The 27,045-nt window shown below is 42.9% G+C and overlaps 1 protein-coding gene across 2 annotated transcripts; it reads right to left on the minus strand.

Moving 5' to 3' along the window:
* Positions 1–359: 359 nt before the first annotated feature.
* LOC112246753 (E3 ubiquitin-protein ligase TRIM36) lies at positions 360–26,881 on the minus strand. Of its 2 annotated transcripts, none has more exons than XM_024415275.2 (10): positions 26,561–26,881; positions 22,451–22,691; positions 17,960–18,303; positions 17,423–17,569; positions 12,563–12,658; positions 11,942–12,195; positions 8,041–8,162; positions 6,150–6,449; positions 3,576–3,873; positions 360–3,118 (listed from the first exon to the last, which is right to left on the minus strand). In XM_024415275.2, exons 1-10 carry the CDS (start codon positions 26,645–26,647, stop codon positions 2,761–2,763), a joined length of 2,247 nt encoding a protein of 748 aa, XP_024271043.1. In that variant the 5' UTR covers positions 26,648–26,881; the 3' UTR covers positions 360–2,760. The 2 variants fall into 2 exon arrangements, with proteins under 2 accessions (XP_024271043.1, XP_024271053.1); XM_024415285.1 differs by lacking the exon at positions 26,561–26,881 and adding an exon at positions 23,515–23,773.
* Between the last annotated feature and the right edge of the window lie 164 nt (positions 26,882–27,045).

Consider the following 27,045-nt stretch of genomic DNA (forward strand, 5'->3'; position numbering starts at 1 on the left):
TCCTGCACGATACAACCGATTCCTGCATGAGTCCAAGTCAACTTTCCCCTTCAGGATTTCATAAATCCTACAGAATTCCTGCCTCAGAAGTAATTGTGTAGATGACCTGTATAACTTTTGTAAGGGTAGATAAGCTTACTTTATCTGCAGAGGCATCACATGCTGTCTAATGAGGGGATGGGTGGATCAGGGTCTGAGTGAGAGAAAGGTCAGTATGTGTGCATTTCATACATTTTCCTTGCACTTCACTCTCAGAATGCTCTATACCTAGAGAACAAATTTCCCAGGAGGGTGACGGATGATACACATACCGTTTATAAAACCTTACTCAAAGTGAACACAAAATTAGCCACACACAATTGGTTTAAAACACTTGTTTATTTCATACAAATTCCCAAACAGCAAATAAAATACTACGTTAAGAATGATGACAGATAACGCTTAATGTACATCAAAGCATCACTCACAGAAAGCGAACATCACATATCCCATTACTTACAATAGGAGAATACAACAGGTCTATTCCCTGCAGTGTACGTAATATTGCACAACAATTCACACAGACCTGCACAGCCGAGGCATACATGCTACAGTTTAAAGTGCTAGCTTGAACCATTAGACTGAGTGTCTGTCTGCAGAACATTTGGTTTAACTTACTACTGAAAACCATAGGATTCCCTTTTTCTACAATCAGCAGTGGATATGTACAGTAGCTAGAATAAGACGAGCACTATAGCAAATACCTACTGCGAAAGACAACTCCTGTGGCCACTAGTGACTTGACCCAAGATAAGCAAATTAACAAAAAACGCACCTACGAGACATTCAATTTGTTCTGTAAATAATACATTCTGTGATAAACACAATCCCGAACCTGTTAATTAAGTGCATAGACTTTTTAAAAGGTGTTTCAACAGTCATTTAAAAAAGGAACAGGTAGAAGTGTTGTGTCCTAAAAAGGAATGGTAGAGAATTATGCGCACCAATTCTGAAGCAGCTAGGATTTAAAATTAAGACTACAGATAGTTGTTCCTCAAAATAAATGTACATGATTCAGATAAGCAAAACAATTAACGCAGCAAATTCTAGGATACGCAACACTCAAATAGACCTAAAACGTCACAACACAGAAAAGGAAGCGTCCAGATTTAAAATGCTCCCTTGACAAATTCAGTCAGACATGATCTAACGGTAGTTCCAACTACAATTTTCCACCAATTTCCCAAATTGCTCAAGTTTGATGAAGCTGAGAAACTTCACAGCACATACAAACTCAAAGAAAACAAATTACAGATCTATGACTTATTTTACCCCCCCAAAAATAATGCCACTAGATATGTACATTGATGTAAACATTTAAAATAGTTCATTTCAGTTTATTATTGGATATATGAACAATAGTAAATTACTAATGTATTTATGGAAGCCGCAAAGAAAAGTACAATTCTGTTGAGGAGAAAGGTATAGTTTTCCAGGGCTGATAGGCCACAAACCTGAGAAAAACAGATTATCCTTACCCTCAAGAAAACAAAACATATGTACAAATATTGTCCAAAAACCCATGTAAGGAAGCCAGAGGGGACCTGGGCACTGTTCAGCAGGGGTAACCATTCAGAAATAGAAAATGTATAGAGACAAAATTACTCCCTTTTCTAGAGGACAAAGCATCTGATCAGTTTACACAATATATTTCTAAATCGGAAGGTTCTGAAACGCTGCACACGGCTGAACAGACCCATGGTATGCCCTAAAACCTTGTTGTCCTAGCTGATACTCAAGAGCCAATCGTCAAGTGCGTAACAAATGTCTAAGTTCTGTACACTAACATGACATGTGTCAGGAAGAAGTCGCATCGTAGTAGAGTTCCGTGGGACAGTTTGTGTAGTGAGAACCTGTAGTGTTTGAAGTTTCACATTCCCAGTGCTAAACAGAATTCCCAGTGCTAAACAGAAAACATTCACTGCTATTGAACTGCATCCGAGGCAGTAGTGCAAGGTAAATTCATTAACGTGATAATTTAGTGATCAACAACTAATCTCCGTGAGTGTAATTTTAAGTCGAGATCCGCACGTGACAACAAGTCTCCCACTGACAGCAAAGCACGATTTACGTCTGAGTAGCACACACAGACCTCGTTAGAACTACACCCTGAACGTGGATGTTTAGTGTTACGATTCAGATAAATGTGTTCTGCATTGAAATAGTGTTCAGAGTGGTTAGGTAGTGACATTAAGTGCAAGAAAGTGTGCTAGTCTTTAAAAATAAAAAGTGCACATTTTTTGAGCATGTGTCCAAATCAAATGCAGTGTAACAAACTGGTGTTGACAGACTCTTGACTAAGGACATTGATTAGGTATGATTTGTATTACACATTTTTGGTAGGGATGTTCCTCAACCGAGGGGGTCCTTGTGACCTACACACACACACTCACCCTTGTAAGTGATGACTAGCCTTGCTGTTGTGCACGGTTAAACAAATCATATAATTTGTTAGATTATCTATTTATTGTGAAAGGCACAGAGGCATAGACGTAGCTGCAAGGCTCTTCAGGTTTCTCTTGGCTACGTTTTACTGGACTTAGTAGTGATACATAAATAGGTGTTCATTAAAAAAAAGACCTGGATTAATAATAGTCAGCTGAAATACTGCAGACAAAAACAAAATCATTACAAACATACCTGACTGAAAGCAGAGACCAACATGAACGCAAAGGCAAGTGTTGAGCGGGAGAGACCCATGTGTGTGGAAGGCCCAGCATCTCACATATACGACAGACGCTTTTCTGTGATGAACTCCTCTAGATGAACCTTGCCACTACCCATGAGGCCAAAGGCAGGGTACATGGTACCGGAGCAGTCCACCTGCCGCTCGTAAAGGCACCTCATGGTGTCTGCATCATAGAAGTAGACCCGGCCCGCATCGTAGTCTAGGCACACGCCGATACGCTGTGGCATAGGCAGCACCCGGTTGCTGTGGTCGCCGTGGTCGCTGCCGGCAGAGATGGAAGCTTTGGGGAGGAACATTTTGCCCATGCCCACAGTGAGCAGAGTGAAGGGCTGGGACAGATCATAGCACGTGTCCTCGCTGCCACTGTCGTGCCCACTGTCGTGGTCGTACCTGGAGGTGGGAGACAGGCAACAGTCAGCCAACTGCAGCCCATTCAATAACTGTCACACTGATTGTTACCTGGAAGCCTGTTCAAATATACATAACAGTAAAACCACAGTAAGTAATAGCAGAAACATATTTGAAAGAATTGTTGAAAAACTAAGGCCTTTTCTGTGAATTAACCCCTCGACAGCACGTGTCAAACTCATTCCACGGAGGGCTGTGTCTGTAGGGTTTCGCTCCTCCCTTGTACTTGATTGATGAATTAAGGTTACTAATTAGTAAGCTACTCCTCACTTGGCTGTCTAGGGCTATCTGAAAAGAAAAACCAGCAGACACTAGGCCCTCCATGGAAAGAGTGACACCCCTGGTTTACAAGTTAATGCTTCTTACGTCGCAGGCTTCTTTGTGACTCAGACCTAATCCTTAGTGAGTGATAGAGTTAGTCTGAGGCGGCAGAGTTTACCTGGGGCTACTAGTGTCTCGGGGGTTGTGGAACCACTCCAGCAGTTTGGAATCAGAGGCCACGCCCACCTTGACCAGGTAGGAGTGGGGCTCCACGCGGAAGGCCCAGTAGTGTCTGCCCTGAGAGATGCCCGTGTCGCCGATGATGTAGTCCAGGCCCATGTAGCTGCCTGTCTGCACACGCTCAGCAGCCAGCAGGAAGGCCATGCCGGCCATGCTCTCCACAGAGTCACGGCGCCTGCTCAACGCCAGCCGCTCCGAGCTGAAGCCGCAATTGTCGTTGAATAGGAAGCCAAATGCTACGGGAAAAGAGCAACACAAAAGGAACAGTCAGACGCAGATAGAATGTCCTGTTTGATCATCGTCTCAGGATGCCAACGAGAAGGTGGGCTTTCATAAAGTGTCACATGAGGGCGCCATTGTAAAGATCTTTAAAAAAAAGTGAAGGAATTGACAGAATTTCCAAATGTATCCATTTACAAGACAAACCATGCTTTATTTCTCATGTAAGGTTATTTTAAATGATTTAAGCCACATCTGCTGCGGCTCAAGTCTCAAAATAGTTACAACGCCAAAGGCCATAATTACTATTCACTTACCAACTAAAATAGTTATTCCTGTGCAATGAGCCATTGCATTCTGTCGCCATGGTAAAGCATTTAATTTATATTCATTCACAAAAATACTAGCCGTTTACCACTTGTTGCATGAACGACACAAACTTGAGTGATCTTAAAGATAACCTTCATTAAAAAAAGACAAATATATTGTCGTACAGTAATGATAAGTATGCAGTATGCCTACACTGACTTGTGAGGCATGTTGCAGCTACTGTTATGTCTGAAGCCTGCATTGACCCAGAATTCCACCTCATTACTAACACACTGCGCACCCCACTGCGAAAAATCCCCAGTCAGGACAGAGGAATGTGGGTTCCCAAGTCCTATCACTGGGCTTCAATCCACAGTGGATCCAGCTCTCAGCCATAGTTTACTGCAGACTAATAAGGCAACGGAGGATAAACAAAATCTGAATGGATCAGCAATTGTACACACACACATGGAAGTTCGGACGAGAGGGTGGGGACTAGAGGTCGACCGATTATGATTTTTCAATGCCGATACCGATTGGAGGACCAAAAAAGCCGATACCAATAAGTCTAAATATTTTTATTACAGTGCACAACCTTCAATGCATGTCATAAATTACGTAAAATTCTGGCAAATTAGTTATCAATGAGCCAGGCAGCCCAAACTGTTGCATATACCCTGACTCTGCGTGCAATGAACGCAAGAGAAATGACACAATTTCACCTGGTTAATATTGCCTGCTAAACTGGATTAGTAGTTATAACTAGTGATTATGATTGATTGTTTTTTTATAAGTTTAATGCTAGCTAGCAATTTATCTTGGCTTCTATTGCATTCGCGTAACAGGCAGGCTACTCGTGGAGTGCAATGGTTAGAGCGTTGGATTAGTTAACTGTGCGGTTGCAAGATTGAAACCCCTGAGCTGACAAGGTGAAAATCTGTCTTTCTGCCCCTGAACAAGGCAGTTCGCCCACAGTTCCTAGGCAGTCATTGAAAATGTGTTCTTAACTGACTTGCCTAGTTAAATAAAAAAGGTATAAAAAATAATAATAATTGAGTTGGTTAAATAAAGGTAAAATTAAATAATTCCTCAAATCCATTGAATTGGACAGTCCCCACTAGAGGTCGACCGATTTCAAGTTTTCATAACAATCGGAAATCGGTGCCCAAAAATACCGATTTCCGATTGTTATGAAAACTTGAAATCGGTCGACCTCTAGTGGGGACTGTCCAATTCAATGGACTTGAGGAATTATTTAATTTTACCTTTATTTAACCAGGCAACTCAGTTAAGAACAAATTCTTATTTTCAATGACGGCCTAGGAACAGTGGGTTAACTGCCTGTTCAGGGGCAGAACGACAGATTTGTACCTTGTCAGCTCGGGGGTTTGAACTTGCAACCTTCTGGTTACTAGTCCAACGCTCTAACCACTAGGCTACCCTGCCGCCCTGAGATCTAGTGCTTTACAGACGGTATATATGACAGTTAAAATCAGAGCATTTAACCACCAGAGGCTGAAAAACACTGAAAGTCGTAAGCAGATACTGTTACTCTGGGACTCTGCTGCACTTCAGTCAGTCTAAAAGAAACAAAGCATTCAAAAGGCTGTGATTTCTGCAATCCAGAAGTGATAGTCACACGGCAATTTCATAACTGTCCCCTGTATTTTATCCCACAGTTCACTTTGAACAGTGGAGCATCTGTCTATTTGTAGTCTTCTTTCACAGCCTAGTAGATATACGCCGGCTATAGAGCCCAGTATACTTGTTTTTCCCAGTTCCTGCAACACAGAAATGGCGTTAAAGCATTGTTACATGATTGCCAAGCATTTTATTTTAGTTACGAGTTGCTATTCCAGTAGTGCCGTGTTTCAGAATATGGCCCAGGCCCACCTCTCTCCCTGCCCATGACGAGTTCCACCCCTACACATGAATACGACATCATCCTCAGTGCATTTGTGAGACATCAGTGCCTGGAGCCTACCTGGGGCAGGTGGTGTGTGGAAGGTGACCTCTGGGCTGTAGGGGCTGTAGAGGGAGTTGCGGCAGCTGCGGACTCGGAACGAGTAGAGGCTATCGGCCTCCAGATCACACACCACTGTGCTAGGGCCGTACACCCTGTCTGTGAGGCGCCAGCGGCTGTCGCCGTCCTGCTCCGCGCCCAGCCTCCTGTACTCCAGCACCTGGTGGTCTGTGGCCAGGGTATCCTCAGCCAGCTGCCAGCACAACAAGCCCTCGTTGTAGACGTGACTACGGGACAGATCAATGATGGGAGGCTCGGGGACTGAGAGAGCGGAGAAAAGAAAATGGCAGAGTGAGGTGGTCAGGTTAAAGTCCAAGTCTCCCAAAAATACAAATATCTAAATTGACAAACTAACATAAGCAAGCCTTGGACAAGTAAGCCTTGACAGAGACATAACGGTCCATACAAAACATGCTAGACCTCATTTTAAAATGGTATTGGTTATCTGGAAATCTTTTTATTTTGACACATTGGTTTATGTAAGTGCATAGAGTTCTTAGGAGATGTGACTGAACTCAGTTCAGACAGACTATGAACAGGAAGATTGAGAAGCTAAAAAAATATTGCCAGGAAAAGCACTTTGCAAATCCTTCCCCCCCTCCCCTCCCCTCCCCGCAGACATAACTTCCTGTCAGCCACAGCCAGGTCCAGCAGGTTTGATCAGGACTGGGGGGGGACTGGGCGGCCTGCCAACCCAGCGGGCTACCAGCCTGAGAGCGGCGCTATTCTCAGAGAAACAACCTATTGATCGCCAGGACAGGACAGGCATTACACCAAACAGAGGCTTCTCCTCGTTTCTCACTGGCTGTGATACCAGACTGCAGCCTCTGGAGTGGCTGGATTAGGAAGGGGGAGAACGCACAACACAACGCCTTTATGGTTCAACTAGTGGGGGGGATAGATTCAAATATATAGCCAGTGAGAGCATAGAAGACTCCACAACACCGTAATGAGATCTGCTTGAGTACTGGGGTTGAAATTACACATCACCTCTTTGGGTGAAATACAGTATCTGGGAGGGGGGAGGTCACTGTCCCCCTCCCCAGACCCCCACCAATACTGTTTCCTTCCATTTGTTGCCTTGTGAAGACGACCCTGGCGTGATCCTGGTGCTGGGTTGGAGCTGTTCGTTCCTTTACTCTGTCTGGTCTAGTTTAATGAGAAATTCATGCAGCGCTGCTCCATGTAGCCTACTTCTACAGGTCTGAACCCTGTCCTCAAGGACCGCCTGGCCCCCACTGCCAACCAACTGTCACTAACGAACACAGATGACCCTTCGTCTCTCTACGGGGAGACAAAGCAGGGCCCATTTGTGGTCAGTAATCTTCATAGCGCGACGAGCCCACAAGCCCATTCAATACACACAGTAATACCTGTGGGACAGAGGGAGCAGGGTTGGAACTCATTCCGAGGACAGCCATAGTTAGATGGGAGCCTATAAGAAGCCTCCTGTTTACTTCCAGGGTAGCGCTGCCCCTACTTAATATGCGCATGTCAAATCAGTTCCTATTCACAGGAACATAATTATATCCAGCCTGCTGCACAGTTCCCTTTTCTCTAAATCGAGTCTATATGCAAAGCAGTGGACCAGCAAAAAGCCCTGCAATGCTCTCTGTGCCAAAATCCCTGTGTGTATATCAGGAGTGAAACCGGCTTATTTCATTAAAAGCGCTTCTGGTTACCAGTGTCTTAACAGAGAGCAGAGCCCAGGAGGAGGTGAAAATGACTGACAGGTTAAGGCGGAGGTGAGTTAAAGGGGAACCAATGAGGAGTGTCAACAAATTAAGGTCAAACTTTGGGCTTGCATTGCAATGTCTGCATACATATTAGGAGTGTGGGGTGGGGTACTCACCTCCCCCAAAACATAGCTCCTTCAGCATAGTCTCCTCTCTGGAAGTTTCCAGCACAAACTCATCAAAGGAGGGGTTAGCCGCGGGGTGGAACGTCCTCAGAGACTCGGTGGATTTCGCAATTCTAGAAAGAAAAGAGGAAACAAAATGGCAGATATTCACTTTGTAGTGAACAAAGTGAATGGCTGCCCTCCATAACTGGCTACGAGACTATTGCAGCTCTGCTAGGCTTCCCAGTAAAGCAAGAAAAATGATCAAGCATCCCAGAAGTGTTCAAAAAAGCCCACGCTAACATATGTAGGTTCACAAAATCAGTAATTTGCTAGTAACAGATGATATTGATTTTATGCCTCAAACTCACACAGAACACCTTTGATGATAGTGGTAGCAATACATGGTTATAACATTACAGAAAAGATGGTGTTTCTCTTTATATTCAGAACCACATTCCTGTAAAGCTTAGAGAGGATCTCATGTTAAATACTGTTGGCTAATTTGGCTACAGGTTCATCTGCCTCATTTAGCCAATTCTGGTGGGAAGCTGCTATAGACCAAGTGCTAACAGTCAGTATCTGGATAATGTGTGAAATGCTTGATAATGTATGTGATATCAACAGAGGTATATTTTCTGGGTGATTTAAATAATGACTGGCTTTCATCAGGCTGCCCACTCATTAGGCGGCAGGTAGCCTAGTGGTTAGAGCGTTGGGCCAGTAACCAAAAGATCGCTGGATAGATTCCCAGAGCTTACATGGTAATCTGTCATTCTGCCCCTGAACAAGGGAGTTAACCCACTGTTCCCCGGTAGGCCGTCATTGTAAATAAGAACTTGTTCTTAATTGACTTGCCTAGTTAAATAAAGGTTCAATTTAAGCTTCAAACTAGTGCCTGCAACCTGGTTTAGGTTATCAACCTACCAGGGTAGTTACAAACATTACAGGAATGAAATCAACATGTGTTGATCATATCTTACATAATGATGCAGAAATTCATTTGGATACTACTTTCATCGGATGTAGTGATCACAATATAGTAGTCATATCTAAGAAAACCAAAGTTCCAAAGGCTGGGCCTAATAGTGTATAATAGAACCCTGGCGTGATCCTGGTGCTGGGTTGGAGCTGTTCGTTCCTCTACTCTTGTTTAATGACAATACATACAATAGGTTTTGTAGTGAGGTTGTTGATGTGAATAATATTTGTTGGTCCATTTTGAGCAACCAGACGCTGCACTTGACACATTCATGAAATTGCTTATCCCAGTAACTAACCAGTTACTAACTGGGATAAGCAATGCACCCATTAAGAAAATGACTCAAATCCCCATGGATTGATGAGGATTTTTTTTTAAATTGTATGGTTGAGAGGGATGAGGCAAAAGAGATGGTGAATTGGTCTGGCTGTACAACCGATGGGCAAAACTGACTAAACAAAAAGAAACTACACAATGAAACAAAGAAATGACAAAGACAGTAAAAAACAACTTTGAAGCACCTTAAATGACATGTTTGGCAGAAAAGCAAACAGAGCTTCATCATTCATTGAATCAAATGGCTCATACATCACAAATCACTGATATGACAACTAATTTCATGCTGTTTTCATTGGCAAGACAATCAAAAGTAGGCATGAAATGAAGGCAACAAACCCTGACACTACAGATCCAAGTATATCCAACCAAATTATCAAAGACAAGCATTATCATTTTGAATTCGGTAAAGCAAGTGTTGAAGAGGTGAAAAAAAATAGTCTAGCAACAATGACAAGCCACCGGGGTCTGACAACCTGGATAGAAAATTGCTACAGGACAATAGCGGACAATATTGTCGTCATTCCTATTTAAGCCTACTAGAAAGTGTGTGCCCTCACGCTTGGAGGAAAGAAAAAGTTATTCCCTTCCCTAAGAATAGTAAAGACCCCTTAACTGGCTCAAACAGCCGACCAATCAGCTTGTTACCAACCCTTAGTTAATTTCAGGGGGGAAAAAATTGTTTGACCAGATACAATGCTATTTTACAGATTTTCAGCACGCTTATAGGGAAGGACATTCAACAAGAACTTCACTTACACAAATGACTGATTGGCTGAGAGAAACTGATGATAAAAAGAATGCGGGGGCTGTTTTGTTAGGCTTCAGTGCAGCTTCTGACATTATCGATCATAGTCTGTTGCTGAAAAAAAAACGTAGAGTAAGTAAAGCTGGTGTGTCTGTATGCGGATGACTCAACACTATACACGTCAGCTACTACAGCTACTGAAATGACTGCACCACTTCAAGAGCTGCAGTTAGTTTCAGAACGGTGGTAAGGAATAATTTAGTCCTAAATATTTCAAAAACTAAAATAATTGTATTTGGGACAAATCATTCACTAAACCGCAACTAAATCTTGTAATAAATCATGTGGAAATTGAAGTTACTAAACTGCTTGGAGGAACCCTGGATTATAAACTGTCATGGTCAAAACATTGATACAACAGTAGCAAAGATCAGGAGAAGTCTGTCCATAATAGCACTGGTCTGCCTTCTTAACAGCACTATCAACAAGGCAGGTCCTACAGGCCCTAGTTGTCGCACCTGGACTACTGTTCAGTCATGTGCCACAAAGAGGGACTTAGAAAAATTGCAATTGGCTCAGAACAGGGCAGCTGTCCCTTGGATGTACAGAGAGCTAACAATAATATCCATGTCAATCACATGGCTCAAAGTGGAGGAGAGATTGACTTCATCACTAATTGTATTTATGAGCAGTATTGACATGTTGAATGCACCAGTCTGTTTGAACTACTGGCACACAACTCGGACACCCATGCATACCCTACATGCCACCAGAGGTCTCTTCACAGCCCAGAACAGACTATGGGAGGCACGCTGTACTACATAAAGCTATGACTACATGGAACTCTATTCCACATCAAGTAACTCATTCCAGCAGTATATTTTTTTTAAATCTGATAACAATACAGCAGGGACTGAAGCAACAAACAGACATGCATACAAACACATAACATATGCACTATACACAATGGATTTTGTGTTATAGATGTGTTAGTAGAGGCCTGAGGACACACTTAATGTTGTGAAATCTGTTACGAATGTATTGTAATGTTTTTCAAATGTATAACTGCCTTAATTTTGCTGGACCCCAGGAAGAGTAGCTGCTGCCTTGGCAGGAGCTAATGGGGATTCAAAATAAATACATGCTAGCAAAGAGACTACTATCAGAGATGGATTTCCCGGACAAGATAAATGAGCATGGGAGACGTGTGTGTGTGTGTGTGTGTGTGTGTGTGTGTGTGTGTGTGGGCGGGTGACGGTAACAGTGTTAGGTGAATGAAGTCCCAAAGCTGCTTTTTTGTTGTACACATTTAGATCAATTAGCAGGATTAGAGCTCGAGCAGGACACGGGGAATGTAAACAGCACTTCACCATTCCAATCTGTCCCAGTGTCCCTGATACTTGGTGTCATGGATCTTCGACACCCTCAACCTACCCATAAGCAGGTTTATTTTAGTACTGGAGGAGTCACAGGGCCCAAATCCCCATTAGGAAACCTAGATAACAAGAGCAGCCACAGGGAAATGGCGTTCTGGCCTGTAATAGTTTGAAAAGGGGTCCTTTAAATTACCCAACTTTATTAAACAATGGTGATATTAAATAACCATTAGCATTTATCGCCACTGATGGTAACCGTCGAGAGCCAGTCTCTACTGTGCCTTTGTAAACTAATGTGTTGGGAGTGGCAGTCAGGGCTGGAGGCTGACAGTGTTGGGAGAAATTGCCCTAGAAGATGATCTTCCCTCAGATTAGCAAATCCCCACTACTGGTTTAGGTTATGATTGGAGGAGGGGAAGCTGAACCTAGATCTGCACCTAGGGGAAATTTGTCCCTGGAGCGGAGGCAGACCTGGTGTGCAGCTGCTTGGCCGTCTGAACGAAGCAGGATTGGTCTGTCTCCTTGAGGACCTCCTGGGCGTAGCCCACGAGGCCACTATTCTCCAGCATGCCCTGGTACTCCTCCACCTGGCCCCTGAGCTGCTCCAGACGCCGTGTCCTCGACTGCTCGATGGAGTTCAGCATCTCAGACTTCCTCTCCTGGAGGGTCTGGAACAGCCGCTCAAAATGCTCATAGGCCCCACACTCCGCCACCTGGCCATTCTCCTGTAGAGGTAGGGAAGGGTGTCAACGCATCATGGTGCCATAATACTGCATAGAAATCTGTTTGTGCCATCATGCCTCCTTACCACAAGGATTTTGGCATGACAAAGTAGGAATGATGGCACAACCAAATCTGGGACCAGGTTAGCATAGTAGTAATATTACAACAAAATGTCAAACAAGAGAAAGCTGTCATAATACAGTACAGACTAAGCAAACCCTTCTGCAGTGGAATTCATGCAAATTATGCATTTACATGCATTTGAATATGTGACCTTCCTTCTCAGTGCAGACAATGTCCCTTTGTTATTTAATATAAAGACAAACAGTCAGACACAGGACTAGTTTTATTCCATCAACAACTACTTGCCTCAGTTTCATTGATCAACACCTCCAGGTGGGAAATCTGAGTCCTCACTTGGTCCTCTTTGCTGATTAAGTAATGGATACTCTTTGATAGCTTCTCCTGTTGGTATCACAACAAAGAACATTTGAGAGCATTCAGAAAACCGATTGAAATCCTACCTCATCCCGGAATGTTCCGGTTGTTCATCAGAAAAAAAACACCCAATATGCCTCTGCATACAGTACGGCCAGCAGAGAGATCGTCAGATGTTCAATTGATAGATAAGCATAAGATACAAATGATTACATTAAATATGAATGAGTCAGGCCCGTGCCTGTGTCCATAGGCCTCTAAGATTACAGTCAAAGGACACAGAGTCCTCTGTCCCTCTGCTTTCAGTGGCTGACTGACCTCTCTAGTCTGGAGGGGGCTGCTTGTTGTTGATGACCGCACATGTGGATTACACTGCTCAAAGGTAAACTGATACTGTGGACGTGTGCCACTCAGCAGATACAAATGACTGATAAATATTTAATTAGGGGACTCAAAATCAAATCATTTATTGGTTGTGTACATAGTTCAGCAGATGTTATAGCAGGTGCAGCAAAACGCTTAAGTTACTAGCGCCTTTACAATGATGTCAATTAAGTAGGCAAATAAAAATGTCAGAACAAATCCAATTAATCCAAATGCAATCTATACAAAGATTTACACAAGATACTGTATGCTAAGAATCCTACGTACAGCTACTGGAATGAGCTGTGTTGAGAAAACAATGTCTAAACACACAATGCAAAAACTCCATGGGAAATAAGCTTTGGGACCAGAGACCGGAAGATAGACATGTGAATGGTGGGCAGACATTTATACCTATTCACATACTAAGTAGTAATATAGAATAAGCCTAGAAAACAGTATTATTATTTACCTTTATTTAACTAGGCAAGTCAGTTAAGAACAAATTATTGTTTTCAATGAGGACCCCTTGTTCAGGGGCAGAATGACAGATTTTTACCTTATCAGCTCAGAGATTCGATCTTGCAACCTTTCGGTTACTAGTCCAACGCTCTAACCACTAGGCTACCTGCCGCCTCACAACAGTATATACAGTTGAAGTCGGAAGTTTACATGCACCTTAGCCAAATACATTTATACTCAGTTTCACAATTCCTGACATTTGATCCTAGTAAAAATTCCCTGTAGTAGGTCAGTTAGGATCACCACTTTATTTTAAGAATGTGAAATGTCAGAATAAGTTTATTTCAGCTTTTATTTCTTTCATCATTTCCCAGTGGGTCAGAAGTTTACATACACTCAATTAGTATTTGGTAGCATTGCCTTTAAAATTGCTTAACTTTGGGTCAAACGTTTATGGTAGCTTCCCACAATACGTTGGGTGAAATTTGGCCCATTCCTCCTGACAGAGCTGGTGTAACTGAGTCAGGTTTGTAGGCCTCCTTGCTCGCACACGCCTTTTCAGTTCTGCCCAAAAATGTTCTATAGGATTGAGGTCAGGGCTTTGTGACCGCCACTCCAATACCTTGACTTTGTTGTCCTTAACTTTGAGTAGGGGGCAGTATTTTCACATCCAGGTGTGAAAAGCGTGCCCAGAGTAAATTGCCTGCTACTCAGGCCCAGAAGCTAGGATATGCATATTATTAGTAAATTTGGATAGGAAACATTCTGAAGTTTCTTAAACTGTTTGAATGATGTCTGAGTATAGCAGAACTCATATGGCAGGCAAAAGCCTGAGAAAAATCCAACCAGGAAGTGGGAAATCTGAGGTTTGTAGTTTTTGCCTATCCAATATACAGTGTAAATAGAGTCAGATTGCACTTCCTAAGGCTTACACTAGACATCAACAGTCTTTAGAATGTTGTTTCAGGCTTCTACAGTGAAAGGGGAGCGAATAAGAGCTGTTTCAACCAGTGGTCTGGCTGAAAGCAGAGTTGTTGATCGCACACGAGCTCTGTTCCCTTTATAATGACAAAGGAATTGTCCGGTTGGAATATTATTGAAGATTTATGATTTTAAAAAGTCCTAAAGATGTATAAAATCAATCGTTTGACATGTTTATACGAACTGTAATTAAACTTTGACTTGGTCTGGACTTAGTGCCCACGCCTTGTGCATTTGGATTAGTGACCTAAACTCAAACAAAAAGGAGGTATTTGGACAAAGAAATTTTTCAAACAATACAACCATTTGTGGAACTGGAATTCCTGGGAGTGTATTCCGATGAAGATCAAAAGGTAAGTGAATATTTATAACGCTATTTCTGACTTTTGTTGACTCCACAACATTGCAGGTATCTGTATGGCTTGTTTTGGTGGCTAAGCACTGTACTCAGATTATCGCATGGTGTGCTTTTGCCGTAAAGCTTTTTTGAAAATCTGACACAGCGGTTGCATTAAGGAGAAGTTTCTTTAATCCTATGACTAACACTTGTATGTTTAAATGTTTATGATGAGTATTCCTGTAAATTGATGTGGCTCTCTGCAAAAATCACCAGATGTTTTGGAGGCAAAACATTACTGAACATAACGTGCCAATGTAAACAGATTTTTGAATAGAAATATGAACTTTATCGAACATACACCATAAATGTAACATGAAGTCCTGAGTGCCATATGATCATTTTCTCTATTTCTGCTTTTTGTGAATCCTCTCTTTTGCTGGAAAATGGCTGTTTGTGACTAGGCGCCGACTTACCATAATCAAATGGTATGCTTTCACCGTAAAGCCTTTTTGAAATCGGAAACTGTGGTTGGATTAACAAGAAGTTTCTTTAAAATGGTGTATAATACTTGTATGTTTGAGGAATTTTAATTATGAGATTTGTCATTTGAATTTGGCGCCCTGCACTTTCACTGGATGTTGGTCAGGTGGGACGGTAGCGTCCCACGTACCCTAGAGAGGTTAAGCCATTTTCCACAGCTTTGGAAGTATGCCTGGGGTCATTGTCCATTTGAAAGACCCATTTGCGACCAAGCTTTAACTTCCTGACAGATGTCTTGAGATGATGCTTCAATATATCCAGATAATTCTCCTGCCTCAAGATGCCATCTATTTCGTGAAGTGCACCAGTCCCTCCTGCATCAAAGCACCCCCAAAACATGATGCTGCCACCCCCGTGATTCATGGTTGGGATGGTGTTCTTCGGCTTGCAAGCCTCCCCTTTTTCCTACAAACATAACGATGGTCATTATGGCCAAACAGTTCTATTTTTGTTTCATCCGACCAGAGGACATTTCTCCAAAAAGATCGATCTTTGTCCCCATGTGCAGTTGCAAACCGTAGTCCGTAGCTTTTTTATGGCGGTTTTGGAGCTGTGGCCTCTCCCTTGCTGAGTGGCCTTTCAGGTTGTCGATATTAGACTCGTTTTGCTGTAGATAGATACTTTTGTACCCGTTTCCTCCAGCATCTTCACAAGGTCCTTTGCTGTTGTTCTGGGATTGATTTGCACTTTTCACACTAAAGTATGTTCATCTTTAGGAGACAGAAGGCGGCTCCTTCCTGAGCGGTATGACAGCTGCATGGTCCCATGGTGTTTACACTTGTTTGCGTACTATTGTTTGTACAGATGAACGTGGTACCGTCAGGCATTTGGAAATTGCTCCCAAGGATGAACCAGACTTGGTCTACAAATTTTTTTTCCTGATTTCTTTTGATTTTCCCATGATTTCAAGCAAAGAGGCACTGAGTTTGAAGGTAGGCCTTGAACTACATCCACATGTACACCTCCAATTTGCTCAAATTATGTCAATTAGCCTTTCAGAAGTGGAAACATCTAGGAGCAACAACAGCTCAGCTGAGAAGTGGTAGGCCACACAAGCTCACAACGGGACCACCGAGTCCTAAAATTAGTTTTTAAAAAGTAGTCCGTCCTCGGTTGCAACACTCACTACCGAATTCCAATGCAAAGCGTCGGCTGGAGTGGTGTAAGGCTCGCCGCCATTGGACTCTGGAGCAGTGGAAACACGTTCGCTAGAGTGATGAGTCAGGCTTCACCATCTGGCAGGCCGACGGACTAATCTGGGTTTGTCGGATGCCAGGAGAACGCTACCTGCCCAAATGTAAAGTGCCAACTGTGAAGTTTGGTGGAGGAGGAATAATGGTCAGGGGCTGTTTTTCATGGTTTGGGTTAGGCCCCTTAGTTACAGTGAATGACAATCTAGACCAGGGTTTCCCAAACTCAGTCCTCAGGACCTCAGAGTGCACGTTTTAGTTTTGGCCTTAGCACTACACAGCTGATTAAAATAATGAACTAATCATCAAAAAAAGCTGTTCTTGATCATTCTGTGCTTCCAAGTTTGTGGAAGGCCCTTTCCTGTTTCAGCATGACAACGCCCCCGTGCACAAAGCGAAGTCCATACGGAAATGGTTTGTCGAGATCAGTGTGAAAGAAATTGACTGGCCTGTACAGAAATCTGACTTTAACTCATTTGGTGATGAATTGGAATGCCAACTGCAAGCCAGGCCTAATTGCCCAAAATCAGTGTCCAAGCTTACTAATGCCCTGAACAGAAGCAAGTCCCCGCAACAATGTTCCAACATCTATTCACAGAAGTGTTAAGGCTGATACAGCAGCGGGGGGGGGGACCAGGTGTCGACATACTACATGGCCAAAAGTATGTGAACAGCACTGCTTCACTGACCAGTTGAGCAGACAACCACTTCAAAACTAAACACTTTCCCCAAGGATGTATTCATTAGTACACAATGTAGCAAAAATACTTGCGATAGAAAACGAAACTTTCTTATTGGACAAATTCAGATAGGTTTCCCCCCTTTCGGCCCATTTGGTTCCTAGAGTACACACCCCTGATTCCTTTCATGTCAGGTCAAGTGAACGGTTCGAGACAACAGTTCATTATACGGTACCTTGAGGATCTTGTAGGCGCTGCTCATGGATGTGACTTTGTGGTTGGCGTGGGAGCCTCCCAGCTTGCACAGGTGACAGACTGGACGGCGGCACACCTCGCAGTACATGTTGACCTTCTCCATCTCGTGCTCCGGACACATCAGCACCTGATGGACGTGAGAAACTCATTGGACTAGCTGACATTTAATGCCGCAAACACATCACACCTCAAAATGCAAAACAGAAGTACTGGAGGACATTTTTAATACCCAGAATTCATTAGCTCTGAACGGACAACTGCACAACAAAAGACAGGCAGGGAAAAGACTTGTATTGTCAGCCCAAATTAAAACTTATCACAACAAACCATGAATGCTAGTGAGCTGGTTAAGGACCAGTCCTGTCAACATATCTGATGGCTGCACCATGTACCCGATCAACTCAATGAGTCGTCCACCATCATTGACATGAGCAGGTCACTATTCAAAAATCAACACCAGAAAAACCTGCTTGCGATAAACAATGAAAACCCCGCCGAGGTGGACAATGGCATCTACCTTGGGCCTAAAGTTCATGGTGGGCCCCACATACTCGTGCTGGGCTTTGGGGGTGCCCCATGGATGGTGGAACTTGAAGCACTCGTTGCAGTAGCTGGCCTTGCAGTCCATGCAGCTCTTGGTGGCCTCCTGCTGGGGCGGCTTGCACATGTTGCACATGATGGCCACGGCGGCGCGGGCTGCCTGCCGGTAGCGCTCCACGATGCTCTCCAGGGTGAAGTTCCGGAAGAGCATGCTCATGCCCCGCTCACCCAGGTCCACATCGTGTTGGCAGCCTGGGCACGGGAAAGTGGTAACGCGGGGGGTCACAGAGCCACGTCTCCATCCTGGTGAGGAGATGGAGCCTGCTAGGACAGAACAGCCATTAGAGTACTAATCGAAGGGTGGGCCTGCACAGAGACAGGCAGACAGACTGGAAGGGTCAGTGTCCGACAGAACAAACACGGGTCCTTCCTTCTCCGGCAGCTCTCGCTACAGGGTGACCCCTCTCAACAATGGATCACACAAGAGATAGGATGAGCATGTGTTTACAATGACCTGGACATAAAAATCTAAAGGATTTTAAATAAATTACATAATCAGGTGGAAAGTAAAAGGTGGGAAACCCACTGACAAAACGAACTGAAAAAGCAATGACAGAACAGATCAACCAAAGGGTAAGAGTAATAGATTTCCACTACCTGCAGAGGAAATTCATTTTGAAACCATTTGTCCAGTTCAATGCATCACAACCAGATGCCTTGTAAAGCATCATCATCTAGAAAGACTACAAAGCTGTAGCATATTATTAGAAAATATGAGGACAAAGGCATTCATGACACATGAGATGCAAACAGCAGGACCTGGTCACTGAGCATGAAACGCATTTAGGAAAATGGCAAGCAAAGGAAAAGAAAAACATTTTGCAGAGCACCAACAGACGAGTGGTGGGCGCAAAGCAAGCATGCGGGTCAATCATGGCGTTTGCATTTGGAATGTGTGTGAGACTGTGTATAATAATGGCAGACTGAGGAGGATGGAGTAGTGGGTGAGCAGGCTTGATGTTTTGGATGAAGCAGCAGGTCAGGGTGGGGATTGGGATGGAAATCGATGAGGTGGGGGCCACGTGTCCTGGCCTGAAGGCGATATTAAAAGGACAGATACTTAGGCTGAGTGGGTGTTCTGGTCAGGGAGGGAGGAGGTTGCTGCAGCATGTGCCTACAGCAAGGAGTACGGTAGCAGGCTGAGACACACTGCCAACTGCCACAGTGGGATTCAGAGGGTGATTGCTAGAGCAGAGAAAGAGCTCAGGGCAAAAACTGACGAGTCATTGCAAGGCCATTATAGCAGGGCAAAGGGATGGGTTACCTACAGAACCACATCATTAACAACATGGTCCGAGTCATCATAATGCGACAGAGCCTCATCACCATAACCAGGACTGCATTACAAAAGGGATGCAGGCAATCTTGCCAAGAGTATGTGACTAAACCAAATACTGTACACGCGGGGAGAAATACATCCTCCCTACACTTTTTTTTTTTTAAACTCTACTTGAAAAATAAACTGTCAAGATGAATGGATTTCAGACAAAGCTGTTGGTTGCCTTTAATACTTGATCTCTATGAAAGGGAAAACTGGTTGGTATCCTGCATCAAGTATAACTCATTCTGGTGCCATTTTTTATACTTGTGTCAGATGTACTTGTTAGGAGAGATGTTGTGAAGTGTTTATAAATGGAGGGAATCTTTCACTAGGATTAGGACAATTGCGGCATAGCCTTTTTAAAACATCTACTGAGCACTACAACATAAAAAAATAAGTAAAAACTGAAAGAAATGTCAGCTGAAGTTTCAGTAAGACCATTGTTTTGTTTGGCATTGTGCTCTAGGGGCATGTCACAAATGTGTGTGCTTTATGGGGCGTGTCACATCAAATAGAACAAATGAGTTGGTTAGAACATTGGCTTCTGGCTAAGAGCAATCTCTACAAACACATGAGTCTAAAACATTATCATTTTCAATTACAGCTAAACCATAGTGCTAAAAAAGCCTCCTTGGGGCAAGCCTGTCAGCCGGCATATGATTGAAGGTTGCAGTGGTATAATCTAGAGCACATGTCAAACTCATTCCATGGAGGGCCGAGTGTCTGCGGGTTTTCACTCCACCCTTTTACTTGATTGATGAATCAAGGTCTAATTAGTAAGGAACTTCCCTCACCTGGTTGTCTAGGTATTATTTGAAAGGAGAAAAAAAAGAAACCTGCACACACTCTGCCCTCCATGGAATGAGTTTGACACAATTGCTCTAGAGAATCTTGGCATATCTAAAACTAAGCCCCTGTGTTGTGTTACATAGAACCCCTGCCGCTTCTAAAAGTGAATCTACTGGCCTCCTCCACAAGGTACTGAATGCATCATAGGCTACAGGGAGGGGAAACCCATCTACAGTTGCACAGGCATTAAGAAATTCCTCTTTAAACCAATTCCTTTACGTCCATACCCATTTCTCTCACCTTGGAGATTCTCATCCAGAGCTGTAGCTCGCTCATTCTCCAACCTACTTATTAAGACATGCATGTGTTGAAAGGGGAGCACTAAACCCTGAAAGCACCAGGCCAGGACAACAAAAAACAGAACACCAAATGTAGACAAATTGGTAGGACATAATTTACATTTATGCCTTTGCTCAGTAGACTTTTTAAAAAGCCAGAATGCCACGTCTACCAAAAACAGGTGGTCTATTGTCAGCTGTGTGTTACGTACAGTAGAGTAACAGTAAGTTGGTGTTCACAGGGGGTTGGGGGGGATCTAGTAACACTGTACTCACTACTACAGCTATTCAAAAAATGGAACCCGCGTCTACCTCTCCTCCCAAACGACCTTCTCTGCAGTGTGGCTGCAAGCAATGGACAAAGAAGTGGAGTGAGATTAACATATACAGTATGTGAACAGAAGTGGAGTCACACCTGACGTTCTTCCAATAACAGTGGACAAGTGCCAACACAACAGTGCCTAAAAGAAACTGCCCTCTTAAAAAAGTTTAGGTCAAAACATGTGAAATCACATATTTCAAAACATCTATAGGTACATTGAGTTTAACACACTAAAACAAAATAAGTCTGGACTGATTCCTAATAAAACAAGGTGAAGAAAACAGAGGTTGCAGTAACAAATCATTGTTAGCTTTGAAAGCAGTTGTCGGATAAATAGTGGAGTCCCGGCTTCAGTTCATTTCATTCCACGCAGGCTGGTTTTGTCACCATGACCACCACTGTTACTGTAATGATGTCAGAGATTTAAGACTTTTACTGAAAAGGTACGTTCAAGGGATACTTAAGGATTTTGGCAATGGGGTCCTTGATCTACTTCCCCAGAGTCAGATAAACATGTAAGATACCATTTTATGCCTCAGTGTCCAATATGAAGGAAGTTGGAGTTAGCAGATGGCGTTACTCGTAGATTTCCAGTCGTTGCGCTAGTTAGCACTGGCTTGCAAAACTACCTCCAACTTCCTTCATACTGGACAGACATAAAAATGGTATCCACGAGTACATCGGACTCTGGGGAAGTAGATCAAGGACCCCATTGCCAAAATATTCCTTAAATAATGTCCTTTAAGATAGTCAACGTAATTATCAGATTTTGTTTTACTAAATCTGCATGAGTGCAATGGTTACTAACCCCACAGGGATTGTAATTTAGTTAATGATTCTTAAGATGACCAAGGAAGTATTATCTTTTTACCAGCTCTATAACCCTGTTTTTCTAAACAGCATTTAATGTATCCACTGTTTTAATAGATGCAGACCTGGACATGAAGGGCACATTCAGGTTGGGCAAATGTGAATTGGTTGGTGTTTGAGTGGCAGGGACCAGCTTATGGTTAAGTGAAAGACTGCCTTGTCTCACTCCATGCTGCTAGCGCCTTGGACTTAGACATTGACCTCAGTTTTTTTTTGCTGCAAAGCAAATAATAATATTGCCCCCCCCCCCACCACCACCACCACTCAAGCATTTGAAATGCTTCAGTGGGATAACAGTCATGCTTCGTTCCACCATCTGTACATAACTCAAGCCTCATTCTATCAAGGTGCTGAAAATGATAGGCATGTTGTGTTAAGAAATTGCTTGTTATTACTAATATCCACACAATAGAACTATAATTTAAAGGATTTTTGAAGTGAATGCCTTACGGACATAGAACTAGAGTCTAGACAAAACAAAAGTGATGACTTAAAACGCTAGTCGTGTTACTTCATTCTGTTAAAGAAACTTAAGACCAATCTTAAAGTGGACAAGATTAGAGGGAATGTATGAACATCTAACATGATGATTTTAAACTGGATGAGATCAGGGGTGGTGTCCATTTCATTCTACAACCCAGAGAATGACTTTCAGCAAATACATGTGAAAGATGAACCTGGGTATGAAATGTCCATAGAACTTTACTGCAAATGTGATGTTGTCAGAATCACAATATGGGCATGAGGACTGGCCAAACCCAAACGCACCTGATCTTGCAAGCCTATCCAGCCTCTCCATGCTTGGCGAGGGCACTCTGGATCGGGGTCCTGGGCTCCCAGGGAGGGAACATTCAGACCCAGCATCGAAGGAATCCTCATGGTTCAACAGCAGCAGCTCTCGCACACACTTGTGACAAACACTGTGCTGACAGGGCAAGATGAGGGGGTGCGTAAACAGCTCCTTACAAATCGGACAAATGAGCTCCCGCTCAATATTCTTGATAGGGACCTGGTGTGGACACAGACAGCACTATTATGTCTACAGTAGTCTCAGGCGAACTGCTCCCACATTCAAGAGAGATCAGGCAGGTGGACACGACTAAGCCTGCAGCAACTCGGTCCTAAGGTCCCCAAGGGGGGCACATTGTTGTTTTTTTCCCCTTACATTACACAGATGATTCAAATCAACATCAAGCTTTGATTATTTGAATTAGCTGTGTACTGTTAAGGTAAAATATATGCACCTTGGGATAACCAGGACCGAGTTTGGGAAACGCTGGCCTACAGTAATATACATAGTATGAACCGATATCATCGTTACTTTTTAAACATTTAATTTGAAAAGGAAGCCAGATTTATTAGACTAGGCATACGTCTAAAATAAATCACATTCTTCACTGTATTAGGCTTACCCACTTCAAATACTTTGAAACAGTCAAACAAAAACAAACTCACCTGACACTAATCAATACATTTGATTTTTCCTAAACAAAACTTTTAAAAAGTGTAGCGTCTACACTGGTAGGCTATGCACGTAGTTAAGGAAGTTCATGCATCAGCTTGTTGGTTAGCTGAGGAAGCACAAAATGGTTACAGCAAAGCTAACAATTCCTCGGAAAAAAGGAACCACAGATTCTCATCACCATATGAGTTCTTGCTATAGAAATACCCTAATTTCGACCTCGCAATTTGAAATAATAAAAGCAAGGTCAACCATGGAGTCTGTAAACTTCTAACAATGATTAATCAGTATCGTTCCACGAGGGTATTACTAACTTAGTATATATAGTTTGTCATATAAAAGCAGTATGACCTGTACAATTTCCACTTACCGATACAATTGAGTTACGTCGCGACACTGCAGACATGATGAATATATTTTTTGGTTCTCGAGGCGTTTAGCTTATTAAAAGTTCTACAGCGTTTGTTAAAGATTACGACTACTGCACTCACGAGCGCTGTTGAGTCGACAATGAATTAAATACCGTGACTAGACGCTCTGGATGAAACAGCGAGCCGTGAATCAGCAACAGCGCCGGTGCAGTTGAAGCAATGACAAGCTGTGTGGGGCGGGTTGGAGACACTGAAATCACCATAGTAACAATGCTGCAGCCCTGAGTATTTAACCCTATCAGTCCCGAGATCCCAGTAAAAAAAAATCTGACTCATTTATCTGCCTTTCCAGACTATATTTAGCCTCACATTTAAGTGTTTTACCATTTTCTTTTCAGGACAATGAGGGCTACAAGTACAACACAAAACAACTGGACCTAAGCAGTACCATTTATGAGTTTTATTGACACATTTCAATAAATATGTCAGCCATAGCAAAAACCTGAGAAAAATGTATGTTTATGAATGCTGCTAGTGGGCTACAGAAATAGTTTGCTCACTGGGTAATTAATATCCAACTAGTCAGTGACAACTGTTTGGAGTTTGTGACAACAACTATGTGAGCTTACTACAGTATTATAGACACCTTGTCCTAGGATTTCCAATGATCTTCTATGTAGAAAAGGAGTGTCAAACTCAATAACATGGAGGGCCTAGTATCTGCGGGTTTTTTTTTTTCCTTTCAATTAAGACCTGGACAACCAGGTGAGTTCCTTACTAATTAGTGACCTTAATTCATGAATCAGGTACAAGGGAGGAGTGAAAACCCGAAGACACTTGGCACCTCCGTGTAACGACTTTGACATGTGTTATTAACGACCCTTGTGTAGCTTGTGAGCATCATCAAAGAGGAAGAGAAAGGCGAGGCCCAACTCGACGGAAAATCGCTCTCCCTCCAGCAGGTGGCGTTTTTCATCATTTCGCCCACCGAGCAAGGAGTTATTTTATTTATGGAGGTGTATCCGCCAATCTAAAGAAAGGATGGGCGGGAGCTAGACAGCCCATTGCGAAGACGGAAATCAAAGGATCCACAGAAAATAACTCCCATTGCGAGTACGGAAGATAGCTTTTAATAGTTTTTAGCTCAAGCATTCGGACTCTATAAAAGATCCTGCTCCGGGCAACTTCGGGATCCATCCTTGTCTCACAAACACAGCTCTAGCTCAGCCCACATTAATCACACAGACTAAGGGTTGGTATCTACGGCGGATGCAGAAGAAATAGACGAATCCAATCGTACAACACAGAAGTGTAGCTCGAACGCACAATGTTTAAAAAGGGTTGGAAGTCCAAAACGTGCCGGTGATACGGTAGGACTCATTGGGTTAAAAGAGAGGGAGGGCAAAAGGATCGGCTTTCACTGGCCGATAAATGCTTTGCCACCTAGAACATTTGAGAAGGTCAGGTCACACACATGTCCTAGGTGGCTAAGGTCCGTATGGATATCGTCATTACAGTAACAAACCCCCAGCTCACACTGTTCACACTCCTCTTATTGGCAGACAGAAAATTGTTCAGTTTTAAAGCTAATTTCCCGCAATTCTACACATTTTGCATGGGTCTAATATGTTTTTGCTTTTTTAAAGAACAATTCCTGCAATTCTACAAATTGTTCCATGTCTTATGTGTGTTTATATGAGGCCAGGGGTCGGTTACCTGGGGTCCGTATTGACCCCATTCTGGGTCCAGATCCGGACTGCGGTCCGCCAGTTGAGTATGAGGGCACTCGACCAAAACCTGAGGTTTGCAACAATGTTTCAAAATTGAGAGATGCTACATTGTTGCTTTACCAAAATAGCAACTGCTTGGCCTATCATTTGCAGAGAACATGCACTCATAGCATTGAAGATTATTTTTAGGGAAGGACATTAGGAATAGGCTATATTATAGTACATGGAGTCCCAGTTAATTATGAATGGCTTGAAATGTAGGCTAAAGCTTACCCTACCCGTTTGCACATCTGGTGCATTGTCCAAAATAATGTTCACGCCAAATGTAAATATTACATGGGTCCTAGTTACACAAATGATGGGCATTAAAGAGATTATCTGGTACTTTTGTGTACAGTAGTTCTGAAGCCAAAAGCCAAAACTGGTCCCGGAAAAACTGCTACAATCTCGCATATGTGCAGATTTGTGGACCACGCCATTGCTGTCGCTCACTCTGCTGTAGTTGCATGACGTGCCTCTCGCTCGCGCTATGGAGAGGGGCTGAAGCTCAAAGGTTGAACTCGAATTTCTAGGGGGCTGGCCAACTTGGAGGAAAATGTAGGAAAATGGTGCAGCGCAGCCTCCAAAAAAACGGTCACTTTCAAACTATGGATTTCGTGGCTAATTGCGGTAAAACATTAATTCTGCTCATAGATTATGCATGTATGAATTGCATATCCAGCCCAACGTGGAATGTTTAAAAAATACTTAGTAGTCACCAAAGTTCTGGAGCATGTCTTTAATAATGTATGCTAATAGGTCAAAAGCCTAGAATATTTCGTAGGACTGCATTTGCAGTATATTTATGTATGTAACCCCTTGGTATCCTGCAAAGGCGTATTAGTATATTTAAATTCAATATTTCGATTTATGATGATTGACAACCTTGACATAAGATAATGGAATTTATTTGCAGCCTATAAAAGGATAAAGGAAAATAAAGGACTTCATGGAGATTATATGGAGAAGAAAAAACCTTTGTGAGTCTTGCACCCCACATGAACTGCTTACGTCACACTTTCAGATAGCATACAGATAAGATGGATAGATATAGAATAAAATAAATTACAACAGCCATCTACAAATCCTCATATTTCAAGCACATTTTATCTTTACATCCCTAATCCTGTTCCAAGGACGGCACAAAACCTTGAGCATCCTTCCTCTACCTAGACTACACACCTAGATCTAACCGAAGCAATACTGAAGACGCCAGCTTTGCTCCAACAGGCTACAGATCTGGCATTAACATAAATCATATCTGACGTTCACTTACCTCTCCCGCTGTTATCCGCTGGACTATCTGCTGGACCAAACTCGGTAACATATCCTGATTATCTTCGGTATCCGCGGTATCCGACATAATGGCAGATAATGTCGACAAGACAATGGTGGGAATATAATAAACAATGGGTCAATAAGAAATAAATAGCATAAGAAACACTGTAAAAATCGAATGGCTTCCCAAAGTGTGAATGTCACAGTCAGAGAAATATGGTTGCTTCTTCGTCCTCATCCTATATAATTCGAGCATCCTATATAGCATACACTTCATTCATGCCCAAGCTGCTTGAGAACATTTGAATTAGCTAGAAATCATCTTTGATGCTTAACCCCGCCCTCACTGTACATCTCAGACGTGCGCTTGCCCGCGCAGTTTAGGCATCTGCAGCATCATCGGCGATGTCTCCAACTGAGCCCTTTGTATTTCTTCAGATATAACCCAAGCCTACTCACACAGCAATGAATAGAGTATGGCTA

The sequence above is a fragment of the Oncorhynchus tshawytscha genome, linkage group LG04 (assembly GCF_018296145.1).
Source record: "Oncorhynchus tshawytscha isolate Ot180627B linkage group LG04, Otsh_v2.0, whole genome shotgun sequence".
In the NCBI taxonomy this organism is placed as follows: Eukaryota; Metazoa; Chordata; class Actinopteri; order Salmoniformes; family Salmonidae; genus Oncorhynchus; species Oncorhynchus tshawytscha.

Bases quoted from the DNA above. Each gene is read 5' to 3' on its own strand.
- LOC112246753 (XM_024415275.2), bottom strand. From the start codon at position 26,647: ATGTCGGATACCGCGGATACCGAAGATAATCAGGATATGTTACCGAGT. The intron at 18,304-22,450 runs GTGCGTTTGGGT...CTGTCCTAGCAG, and splicing joins GGATAGGCTTGCAAGATCAG to GCTCCATCTCCTCACCAGGA. The intron at 17,570-17,959 runs GTAGATGCCATT...CACGTCCATCAG, and splicing joins CCATGAACTTTAGGCCCAAG to GTGCTGATGTGTCCGGAGCA.